General features: G+C 40.2%; 1 protein-coding gene across 1 annotated transcript in view; it reads right to left on the bottom strand.

Moving 5' to 3' along the window:
* The window catches only part of LOC139558924 (zinc finger protein ZFPM2-like), a 105,134-nt gene that overhangs the window by 55,694 nt on the left and 36,226 nt on the right, over positions 1 to 13,214 (bottom strand). The window contains exon 2 of the mRNA XM_071374426.1: positions 6,814 to 6,912. Coding sequence (XP_071230527.1) covers positions 6,814 to 6,912 — 99 coding nt within the window. The remainder of the gene's footprint in view (positions 1 to 6,813; positions 6,913 to 13,214) is intronic.

Genomic DNA, 13,214 nt, shown 5'->3' with positions numbered 1-13,214 from the left:
GTTAGTGAGATAGTTGTTCCAGTTCACATGGTGTAGTTAGTCTTCATGTACAGGATTTTCTTCCTTACCCTGACAGGCATTCTAAATACAAGTTGTGAGTAGGGCTGCTGTGGTAACTGTATTACCGCCACACCGGCGGTCACGAGTCATGAAGGCAGTCAAATTCCACATTACCATTTAGTCACGGTAATTAGGCTTCTCCAAGATCTGATGGTGTTGGTCATTAGTAGCCTACCAAACTTGCTAACTGCCTGGTACTCAGCACTCTATTGTGCTCATGTTGGTCAACAGTTCTATAGGCTATGCAATTGCGGGAGAACACAGAGTGATGGCCTCCATTAAAAAGAGGATCCCATCTGCTTTCTAGGGCTACTACATTTATTTATCAACTTTCCTAATATTAAGCACATTGCTTATCTTTACAACAGGAGTATAGCCTACCTGGCTGGCATGAAAATAAAGCACAGAGAAAAGCATCCACCATTTGCTATTTAAGTGCATAGACGACATGTATTTCTTTTCCCGCTGCCCCTGTTTTCAAGACAGGTGCATGAAAATGGTCCATTCGAAATCAAAACAAATGTCACACATATATTTTCTTTAGTAGATATAAAGACATGATTAAATCAAGAATAGTCTGATGGGTGACGTTATTAGCCTATCACTTGTGAATGATATATTATCACTTGTGAATGATGCCCAGCATAAGATGCCCAGTCTTTTTTTGCGACTTGTTCGAATCATAGTCATGTAGCCTAGCCCATAGGCCTATCGGTTCTAATGATGTTAGTATCACAACTAAAGTGGCCAAATAACCTCTTAAAATTAAGCACATTAATCCGCTTTACAAGTGGTGTAGTGTCTAACTGGCATATATAAGCAGTGCATGAGTTTCAAGTTTGGGGAAGATACTTTTCACCATAAAAATGCACCTTATAATAAAAGCATTACATGCATAATTGCATTTGCGGTAACTTTTGATAATGGTGTTTTCCGCTAATGGAACATTTGTGCTTATAGCCTACTACAATGTGCGCATTGCTGCGCTTATAATGTGAAGAAATAGACAAATAATGTATCAATATTTTTAGCTAAACGTTCTGATCTGTTGCGTCAGCCACATAGCAAAAAAAAAGTTTTTTTAAGCTAGTGGTTGTATTAATTTGGCATGTATCGCATCCCACAACTGTCCCAGACTACATTTGGAATATTTATTTCTCACACAGAATAGGTCAACTTTTGTACTATGGGGGATAGTAGATTGACAAATACTAGTGCTTTTGCTGTTCGTTAGGCCTACTCATCTTGTTGGCTGACGAAAGGTAAATGGGGACAGTTCTTCCAATATCTTCAATATGCACCTCGGAATTGTATAAAGACACGCAGTTGCGTTCCCGATGTGTCTGTCTTAACTTGTAGCCTGTGAGAAAGACCCGATCATGTGAGGGAGAGCTGTGTGAGCTGTGTGAGAGATGCTTCGGATTGCTCAGCACACTCAGGGTCTCAAAAGGCATGGATTTTTTTAGGGTGAATTATGGCCACAAAGGGGATGCCACAATGAAATTCGAGGCATTATCAAGTGCTTCTCAAATTGTAAATGAGAGACTATTGGAGTGTGTACAGCCTGCGCAAAAAACTAAGCAGAGGCCATGCCTTTCAAGCAACTTCAAATCATCATTAGAGTCTCATCATGCAGCCTTACAATGTTTTAAAAATCAAAACATATAGCCCAACATTTGTAGAACAACTAAAGTTACATTAATAGCTCTAAATTAAGCATATAGGAGTACCTCATTCTTTGTTAACCGCTTCAACACAGAATAGCCGCATGTGCACACTCCCTCAAATCGTTTGGAGAAAATATTTATATTTTATTCAGCTTTGTTCAATTGTATTCTTCATACTGTAAAATAATATAAATAATGCCACGGAATTACAAACAAATCTCGTCTGCAAAATTAACTAGTGTAGCCCTCGGCCATTTGGCATAGCCACATGAGGACATAAAGTAAGGACAACTCAGAGTATGCTATTCTTTTCTTCTGAAATTGACTACATTTTCTTCATATCATTCTTCTTTAGACCTGTCTAAAATAAATAATGGTGTGGGTGTAGGCTATATTACATGGATTTATTAGACTTTTTAAAATGGCTTGTAGGCTATGTGTGGAAGCCAGGAGATGCTAAATGTGTTTATGTTAATTAACGGTCAATTACTGTGAGACCGACAGTTATTTGCTTGACAATCATCGGCTGATGAAATTTCATGACCGCCACAGCCCTAGTTGTGAGTGATGTAAAAGTGTTGGATATGTTCCTACAAGTTGGCTTCCAACAGAGATTGGATATCACATTGCAAACCAACATAATGTGACACATTAAGAAATGTTAAAATAAAGCTTTACACCCTTATAACTCAAAGGAAGTTGAAAGGTAATTCAAAACAAAACAGAAAAGTATAAAATGGCCAGGGTGTTGATTAAAAATAGCACTGAAAATAGAAAAATGGAAATTGGAGTTAAATTTAAGAAACTCTCCGAGGGTTGGACATTTACTCCATTTAGTGTCGCTTTAACTCCCAAATCAACATCATTATGTGTAATTTTAACACAAAATGGGCGCGGGACGATATAAACCCCAAAATAGTGTTCAATTTGACTCCTTAGGAGTTGAATTAACTTTTGTGATTTTAATGTGTACATTTCCAATATGTCACTTTCAAAATTACCTTTCAGATGTATACGTATACCATACAGTCGATTTATCTTATGTCCTTGACTTCATCACATACAATTCTGATTGTTAAAAGCAATCTTCCTGCTCTTACATTTCCAATACGGCACTTTAAAAAATACCTTTCAGATGTATACGTATACAGTAGATGTACCCTATATCCCTGACTTCATCACTTCACATAACTGTATTGCAAAAGCCAGGAGACTCCTCCCGCTCTATCTCCTTTCAATAATACCTTTCAGATGTAGGCCTATATACACATATATATATGTATATATTTACAAACATCCTGGCTTCACCACATCACATATTGCAATATGTCAAAAGCCAAGAGACTCTGATTCCCATTGTATCTCCCAGCTCTTACATTTCCAATCTGCTCTAGCCCAGTGTGGCAGGGTCGGTCTCGCCACTGGTTTACTTACACCCGCTTTGCTGTCCGCCAGTCCCCCTGTGAGAAGGCTTTAGGGGCTCAATCATGGGGACTTTGATGTCGTCTGGAGCTGTAATGATTTAACATTGTTCAGGGGATTTCTTTAATCCAACGCTGCCATTAAAATCTCTTTTCCCTTTTCCCATCCCCATTCTTCCTCCGATCCTCCCAGGCCTTTGTTACATGCTGCCGCATCCGTGTCTCTCCTCCGTCTCACTTTATTTCCCTCTCTCCCCTGTAACTTACTATTGGGCTTATTATGGGACAGGATGAACTTACATTTCTTGCCAGTTGGAAAAAGTTATATACAAATCAGAGTGGTTGGTGGTGATAATGGAGGTTAGAACTTGGAAGTGAATTGAAACTGTAGGCCTACAGACTTATAATTATAAATTGATTATAGAATAGGTTTGTGATTATATAACACATTTCTATTTCACTGTTAGGAATATGTAACGTTGATAGGACACCACAATTGATGTGACATATAAGTTTAAAAAAAAATCTCATTGATCACAGATCAAATATGTATTATTTGTGTACATTTCAACATTCATATGTAAAATATGTTATATCCCATCAGAGGAAAGTGTGTATATCAACCCTTCCGTATACTGTAAATATTCCCTAAACCAGTGGTTCTCGAACCTTTCCTCTGGGAGAGGACATTTAACAATTTTGTTGTAGCACTGCACTAACTCCCCTGATTTACCTAGTCAAGGGCCTGATGATTAGTTGACCATTTGAATCACGTGTACTAGCTGTGGAATAGTTCAAACTCATGGAATGGCTGTGGGTTAAAAAAAATACATATTTCTAAACGATTAGATAAAAGCCAATGTAGCTCATTACTGACATGGAAATGATTCTTTATCTTCTTTTAATCATGTTCTGCCCTAAAGGAGAGCAGAGCGAGAGTAGATACCACACTGACTGTAGTAATCTGGGACAAAGACAACGTCTGTCTGTACTATTAATATCACAATGACAATGACTACAAAGAACCAAATCAAATCAAATTTTATTTGTCACATACACATGGTTAGCAGATGTTAATGCGAGTGTAGTGAAATTCTTGTGCTTCTAGTTCCGACAATGCAGTAATAACCAACGAGTAATCTAACCTAACAATTCCACAACTACTACCTTATACACACAAGTGTAAAGGGATAAAGAATATGTACATAAAGATATATGAATGAGTGATGGTACAGAACGGCATAGGCAAGATGCAGTAGATGGTATCGAGTACAGTATATACATATGAGATGAGTAATGTAGGGTATGTAAACATAAAAGTGCATAGTTTAAAGTGGCTAGTGATACATGTATTACATAAAGATGGCAAGATGCAGTAGATAATATAGAGTACAGTATATACATATACATTATTTTAAGTGGCATTGTTTAAAGTGGCTAGTGATACATTTTTGATCAATTTCCATCAATTCCATTATTAAAGTGAGCTGGAGTTGAGTCAGTATGTTGGCAGCAGCCACTCGATGTTAGTGGTGGCTGTTTAACAGTCTGATGGCCTTGAGATAGAAGCTGTTTTTCAGTCTCTCGGTCCCTGCTTTGATGCACCTGTACTGACCTCGCCTTCTGGATGATAGCGGGTGAACAGGCAGTGGCTCGGGTGGTTGTTGTCCTTGATGATCTGTATGGCCTTCCTGTGACATCGGGTGGTGTAGGTGTCCTGGAGGGCAGGTAGTTTGCCCCCAGTGATGCGTTGTGCAGACCTCACTACCCTCTGGAGAGCCTTACGGTTGTGGGCGGAGCAGTTGCCGTACCAGGCGGTGATACAGCCCGACAGGATGCTCTCGATTGTGCATCTGTAGAAGTTTGTGAGTGCTTTTCGTGACAAGCCACATTTCTTCAGCCTCCTGAGGTTGAAGAGGCGCTGATGCGCCTTCTTCATAACGCTGTCTGTGTGGGTGGACCAATTCAGTTTGTCCGTGATGTGTACGCCGAGGAACTTAAAACTTACTACCCTCTCCACTACTGTCCCGTCGATGTGGATAGGGGGGTGCTCCCTCTGCTGTTTCCTGAAGTCCACAATCATCTCCTTTGTTTTGTTGACGTTGAGTGTGAGGTTATTTTCCTAACGCCACACTCCGAGGATCCTCACCTCCTCCCTGTAGGCTGTCTCGTCGTTGTTGGTAATCAAGCCTACCACTGTAGGGTCGTCCGCAAACTTGATGATTGAGTTGGAGGCGTGCATGGCCACGCAGTCGTGGGTGAACAGGGAGTACAGGAGAGGGCTCAGAACGCACCCTTGTGGGGCCCCAGTGTTGAGGATCAGCGGGGTGGAGATGTTGTTACCTACCCTCACCACCTGTGGGCGGCCCGTCAGGAAGTCCAGTACCCAGTTAAACAGGGCGGGGTCGAGACCCAGGGTCTCGAGCTTGATGACGAGTTTGGAGGGTACTATGGTGTTAAATGCTGAGCTGTAGTCGATGAACAGCATTCTCACATAGGTATTCCTCTTGTCCAGATGGGTTAGGGCAGTGTGCAGTGTGGTTGCGATTGCGTCGTGTGTGGATCTATTGGGGCGGTAAGCTAATTGGAGTGGGTCTAGGGTGTCAGGTAGGGTGGAGATGATATGGTCCTTGACTAGTCTCTCAAAGCACTTCATGATGACGGAAGTGAGTGCTACGGGGCGGTAGTCGTTTAGCTCAGTTACCTTAGCTTTCTCGGGAACAGGAACAATGGTGGCCCTCTTGAAGCATGTGGGAACAGCAGACTGGGATAAGGATTGATTGAATATGTCCGTAAACATACCAGCCAGCTGGTCTGCGCATGCTCTGAGGACGCGGCTGGGGATGCCGTCTGGGCCTGCAGCCTTGCGAGGGTTAACACGTTTAAATGTTTTACTCACCTCGGCTGCAGTGAAGGAGAGTCCGCAGGTTTTGGTAGCGGGCCGTGTCAGTGGCACTGTATTGTCCTCAAAGCGAGCAAAGAAGTTATTTACTCTGTCTGGGAGCAAGACATCCTGGTCCGCAACGGGGCTGGTTTTCTTTTTGTAATCCGTGATTGACTGTAGACCCTGCCACATACCTCTTGTGTCTGAGCCTTTGAATTGCAACTCTACTTTGTCTCTATACTGAAGCTTAGCTTGTTTGATTGCCTTGCGGAGGGAATAGCTACACTGTTTGTATTCGGTCATGCTTCCGGTCACCTTGCCCTGGTTAAAAGCAGTGGGTCGCGCTTTCAGTTTCACGCGAATGCTGCCATCAATCCACGGTTTCTGGTTTGGGAATGTTTTAATAGTTGTTGTGGGTACGACATCGCCAATGCACTTTCTAATGAACTCGCTCACCGAATCAGCGTATTCGTCAATGTTGTTGTTGGACGCAATGCGGAACATATCCCAATCCACGTGATCGAAGCAGTCTTGAAACAGACCTGAGCGCGGGACCTTCTTGTTTTATTTTCTGTCTGTAGGCTGGAAGCAACAAAATTAACCATGAGACCATGAGATATGGACCAGATATGCCAGATCCTTTATTTATGGTTTATGGTTTGTGTTTGTTCATTTGATGAAGGTGTGGTGGACTTATGAGTTGGTTAATTAATCAGAATTGGTTAGTTTATGTGTGTGCATCTGCATGCATGTGTGCGTGTGTGAGTGTGTGTTGTATTACTTGGGCCGTCCCACTCTTCATCTTTCTGTAGCCTGACTTCTGACTTCCAACTGTGTCCATCATCATCCTGTGATTTTGATTGACCACCATCTTCTTCACCTGAGGAAGGAGAGTTCAGAGTTCCGAGGTCAGCCTCACTCAGCAGCAAAGGGGCCAGTAATCTAATGGTAATATCCACTTGGTTATTTTACAGTCTACCTGCTATTAATTTAGTGATGAAATGATTATTACATAAATATATTAAAAACCAATTGAAATAGGACTGCAAACTAAGGCATTAGCAGAGTTTATACAACGGGTGGATCTAATCCTGGATGCTGATTTGTTAAAACCGCATTCTAGCCGGTGTCTATTTCGCATGTCACCACCGGCTAAATCTATGAGGTTGAAATGCCTATTTACTCCATCTGACTCCATTTACTCCAACTTTGACGAACAGTCATGTCAAACAGTGCAGCCAGAATAACAGCAAAGTACCTTAATTTGCATTTGTTTAACCTGTTTTGGCTGCAGGGGCAGTATTGAGTAGCCAGATAAAAGGTGCCCATTTCAAACGGCCTCGTACTCAATTCTTGCTCGTACAATATGCATATTATTATTACTATTGGATAGAAAACACTCTCTAGTTTCTAAAACCGTTTGAATTATATCTGTGAGTCAAACAGAACTCATTTGGCACAAACTTCCTGACCAGGAAGTGGAAAGTCTGAAAACTATGCTCTCTTCTAGGTCCTGCCTATAAATGGGCATGATACGTATTAGTATACATGCACGTCATACACCTTCCCCTGGATGTCAAGAGGCGGTGAGAGAAGAAATGGGGTGTTTATCTTGGTCTGAAGTGGAATAACAGCTCTTGGAATGACGTGTCACCCATTTCCTGTTTTCAGGAAGGCGCGAGGAGGGACCTGGATTTGCCTTTTGAAAAGCTGTCGTTATAGGCGACTACTATCTCCGGCTTTGATTTTATTTGATACATGTGACCATATCATCGTAAAGTATGTTTTTTCAATATAGTTTTATTAGATTTTTGAAATTTATTCGGGACGTTAGGCGTGTTGCGTTGTGTGCCTTTGTTCAGAAAGGAGAGCTTCGCGCCACTTGGCCAGTGTGCTTGCTAATTCAAGAGGGAAAAACGATGTTCTAAATCCAAACAACGAGTGTTCTGGACAAAGGACCCCTTGTCCAACATTCTGATGGAAGATCACCAAAAGTAGGATCCATTTATGATGTTATTTCATATATCTGTCGAACTGTGTACTAGTAGTTTTGCGCCCAGGTTTTGGCCACTCTCTCGCTATAACATAAGCCTTATGTCGTAATGAAGATATTTTTAGAATTCTAACACTGCGATTGCATTAAGAACTAGTGTATCTATCATTTCCTATACAACATGTATTTTTTTGTAATGTTTATGAATAGCTATTTGGTCAGAATAGGTGAGAGTCTAATAGAAATATCCGCACATTCTGGGAAAAAGAAGCTACGTTAGCATAATGGATAACCACTGATTTCAGCTCTAAATATGCACATTTTCGAACAAAACATAAGTGTATGTATAACCTGATGTTATAGGACTGTCATCTGAGGAAGGTTTATGAAGGTTAGTGAAAATTAATATCTTTTGCTGGTTTATTCGCTAACGCTAACGTGCCTATTGCTATCGCTAACGTGCCTTGATGAATGAATGCGGAAGTGTGGTAGGCTATTGTAGTAAGCTAATATAATGGTATATTGTGTTTTCGCTGTAAAACACTTAAAAAATCTGAAATATTGGCTGGATTCACAAGATGCTTGTCTTTCATTTGCTGTACACAATGCATTTTTCAGAAATGTTTTATGATGAGTATTTAGGTATTCCACGTTGGTCTCTATAATTACTCTGGCTGCTTCGGTGCTATTTCTGACGGAAGCTGTGATGGTAGCTGCAATGTAAAACTGATTTATACCTCAAATATGCACATTTTTCGAACAAAACATAGATTTATTGTGTAACATGTTATAAGACTGTCATCTGATGAAGTTGTTTCTTGGTTAGTTTGGTTGGTTCTTGGTTAGTTAGGTTGGCTTTGTGCATGCTACCTGTGCTGTGAAAAATGTCTGTCCTTCTTTGTATTTGGTGGTGAGCTAACATAAATATACGTGCTGTTTTCACTGTAAAACATTTTAAAAAATCGGACATGTTGACTGGATTCACAAGATGTGTATCTTTCATTTGCTGTATTGGACTTGTTAATGTGTGAAAGTTAAATATTTCTAAAAAATATTCTTTGAATTTCGCGCTCTGCCTTTTCAGTGGAATGTGGGAGGAGTTCCGCTAGCGGAACGCCTGGGCCAGACAGGTTAATGCTCAAAACAATTTTGTTTTTCAAATTCGTTTGTAATATTGACTGTACAAACAGCAAGTAAGTTACAAGTGACAAAATCAGATGTGTGTGTTCAAACAGTAGTCATTTGTTGACATGGTTTCGCAAGTTGTCATTGCAATAACAGGTGTATGCGCAGTGGTGAAGGCTGATTGGTGGTGGTGCTTGTGCTTCACTCAGAAGTTATGTAGCAAGCTAAGGTGACAACAATGACTGCCATGGATGTTTCCCAGTTGCTTGAATGTTCAAAATCATAGTGTAAAAACACTTTTAAAGATCCCATGGTACTTACTGTAAAAATAGGGGTGTTAACCCCGGTGTCCTGGCTAAATTCCCAATCTGGCCCTCAAACCATCACGGTCACCTAAGAATCCCCAGTTTACTATTGGCTCATTCATCCCCCTCCTCTCCCCTCTAACTATTCCCCAGGTCGATGCTGTAAATGAGAACGTGTTCTCAGTCAATTTACCTGGTAAAATAACGGGTAAATTAAAAAAAATGGTCTTAAAACCTCTTAGGCCAGTCGAGAACATCTGGTGAAATTGCAGAGCGCCAAATTACAGAAATAGAAACAGAAACAGAAACAATCATGAAAATATAAGTGTTATACATCGGTTAAAATATTAACTTCTTGTTAATCCAGCCGCTTTGTCAGATTTCAAAAAAGGCTTTAAGGCGAAAGCATACCATGCGATTATCTGAGGACAGCGCCCCAGCCCAAAATACTATTTCAACCAGAACAGGTGTTACAAAATCACAAATAGAAATAAATCACCAACCTTTGAAGATCTTCCTCTGGTTGCAATCACAAGGGTCCCAGCCACACAATGAACGATCGTTTTGTTCGATAAAGTCTTTCTTCATATCCAAACAATGTCCGTTTATTTGGCGCCAGTCCTTCAAGATACATACAAACGAATCCAAAAATGTACCAGCAAAGTTCGTCTAAACGAGTCAAACAATGTTTTTTATTGATCCTCAGGATGTCTAATATCTAAATAAACGATAATATTTCAGACGGAGATTACGATGTTCAATAACAAAGGAAAAGAACGAAGAGCGCACTCTCATTCTCACGCAAGCAAAGAGACTACTTTTGCTGAACAACTATTACTCGTTGGTTTTTCAAGAAACAAGACTGAAACCATGTATAAAGACTGTTGACATCTAGTGGAAGCCATAGGAACTGCAATCTGGGGGGCGGAAGTCATAGTTTCCAATAACTTCACATTTTAAGTTTTGAAGTTGGATTTTCCTCGGGCTTTCACCTGCCATATTAGTTCTGGTTACTCACAGACATTATTTTAATAGTTTTAGAAACTTCAGAGTGTTTTCTATCCAATGCTACCAAGTATATGCATATCCTAGCTTCCGGGCCTGAGTAACAGGCAGTTTACTTTGGGCACATCAGTCATCCGAAATTCTGACCAAAAACCAGTATGCCAAAGAAGTTATTAACATTCTGTATACTCCCCTTGTCCTAAATGAACCCCCTTCACTAAACCCCTAAAAGCTTAATTGAATTTTAAACCCAAAATCTATTTTGCATGAAGAAACAACCTGTCATTCATCACAAACTTTGTGAATATCTGGGTTTTCGCTCTTCACAATGCAGAAAGAATGCATTTAATCAGTGGAGACCACTCCTGTTTATTACAACACACCTGTCGTAATTGTTTTCTTTACTAAAGTAGAAGATTATTATTATTATTACCAAAGGTACTTCATAGTTGTAAACATTAATTTTTTTTAAGCAAGAGATAGCACTTGTATAGCCTAAGAAAGTAGCAGAAATGTGCAGAAAGTACATTTACATTTACATTTACATTTAAGTCATTTAGCAGACGCTCTTGTCCAGAGCGACTTACAAATTGGTGCATTCACCTAATGACATCCAGTGGAACAGCCACTTTACAATATCGCCAAGTAGTTTTGAATGCATTTTATTGAAGGGAAACAATAACAGTCTTGAACTTTTCTGGCTGTACAATGAGGAACAATGAGGAATACTGTACAATGAGGAACTCAACTACAAAATACTAGTCTTCTCCCATTTTTTGGGAGAAGGTAAAACAGGGAATTTTTACTTGGATTAAATGTCAGGAATTGTAAAAAAACAGAGTTTAAATGTATTTGGCTAAGGTGTATGTAAACTTCCGACTTCAACTGTATATGCATGAGTCTATACAACACAGTAATTAAAACATATATATTAGCTATTCTAGCATTGGTGGATGCTGGATTACACTTCAAATTCAAGTCAATGATACTGTTGTGTTCATGGTTGGATATTCATAATGGAAAGGTTAGCATCGCGATAGACATGCATCTTAACATTGTTCTAAATAGCAGTAAGGCATGAATCCTGATAAGAATTTTCAAATCATTCAGCCAACTGCGACTTCATTAGGAAGATAAAACAAGTCAATTACCAAGAGGTACTATGAATGTTGATCACTGAACTTTAGTTCAATTAGACTTCATTAGCAAAAAGATGCCTGTCAGCTATAACTGTATTTATTATGGATAAATAAAAAAGGGAGCAGCTACTCTTCCTGGGGTCGAGTAAAATTAAGGCAGTTATATTCAATAAAAAAAACATTACAATACATTTCACAACAGATTTCACAACACATTAAGTGCCAAGCCGCACTTCTTCTTGACATACTGCTCGCTTAACTCGGAAACCAGCCACACCAATGTGTCAGAGGAAACACCGTACAACTGGCGACCATGTCAGCGTGCATGCGCCCGGGCCTCCACAGTAGTTGCTAGAGCACAATGGGACAAGGACATCCCGGCCGGCCAAACCCTCCCATAACCCGGACGACGCTGGGCCAATTGTGCGCCAGCTGCAACACATGGCTCACCGGTCTGTGTGGAATGCAGGCCTGAGTCATGCCTGTCAATGCAATAGAATCCTATTCCAATGCACTCTGCTTACAAGAAAATCTCTTGCACAGTTAGTTTTGCATACTAAATCTTGCATAGTTTGTTTTGTTTCGGTATATTACATTGAAAGTGGCTAATATTGCATTGATTCGATAACAATTGCCAAAGTAGAGCAACTAAACTAACTAAAGGGGAAAATTGTAGCTCATTTCTTCTGTGCTGCAGTCAGAGGTGAGAGGGAATATTGGTTATAATTAGCCCTATGTTGTTTTGATTATTGCTTAAGCAGTTGCTATGACCATATTTGGTTGTGTTCATTGCAAAATACTTATTTTGGATGCAGAAGTAATTAGCTAGAATGCTAACTCCAATTCACATAGATTGGTAGCATAGCTAGCCAAAGAGCATTTACCTGGTTGAAGTGATTTTTAAGAACAATGCAGTTGATTGGTGACAATGACACAAACAAGCAAGACATTCATACTAGCCTTAGACACCAATATAATCCAACAATAGTCTTAAGCAACATGGAAATGTAGGCTTCCCCAGTGGGGAAATCGTGAATAACGACTCGGAGAATAGAGTATTGACATGTCACCTGGAGAGGACAGTACTGTTCATAATACTGTTAATATTTACAGTGACCTATACAGTACATTAGGTAAGTCACCCTCTATTTTCTGTTGAAGGAGATTAACACTAACACGCAAATACATTTCCTAGCTTGACGGCTGTGAAATGGATCGTCAGCAGATCGCTTTGTTAAAATGACTCCAAGGTGCCGAAACCCCCATGCACACACATCTGCTAACCCCACAGCAGTGCTTTCTTCTTCCAATCGACTCTGGTCTGGTGTCTGTTAAAAACAAGTGTTTCACTCCTGACCAAGGAGTACAGTGACAGAGAGAGAACTAAATTGACTGTTGTTTACCTCCAGGCCTTATTGAGGAAAGATAAGTGTCTCACTCACCATTGCATCAAATGTAATATCTGAATAAGAGGTCAGGGCCTGTAATCATAATGCGTCTAAGAGTAGGGGTGCTGATCTTAGATCAGTTTAGACTTATAATGAATAAGGTCATATGGACAGGGAAGATCAGATCTTAGTTCACCAATCGTACCAAGAGATGCTTTGTGGCTTTT

Source organism: Salvelinus alpinus, chromosome 29, assembly GCF_045679555.1.
Source record: "Salvelinus alpinus chromosome 29, SLU_Salpinus.1, whole genome shotgun sequence".
Classification (NCBI taxonomy): Eukaryota; Metazoa; Chordata; class Actinopteri; order Salmoniformes; family Salmonidae; genus Salvelinus; species Salvelinus alpinus.
This window is presented reverse-complemented; position numbering and strand designations above follow the sequence as displayed.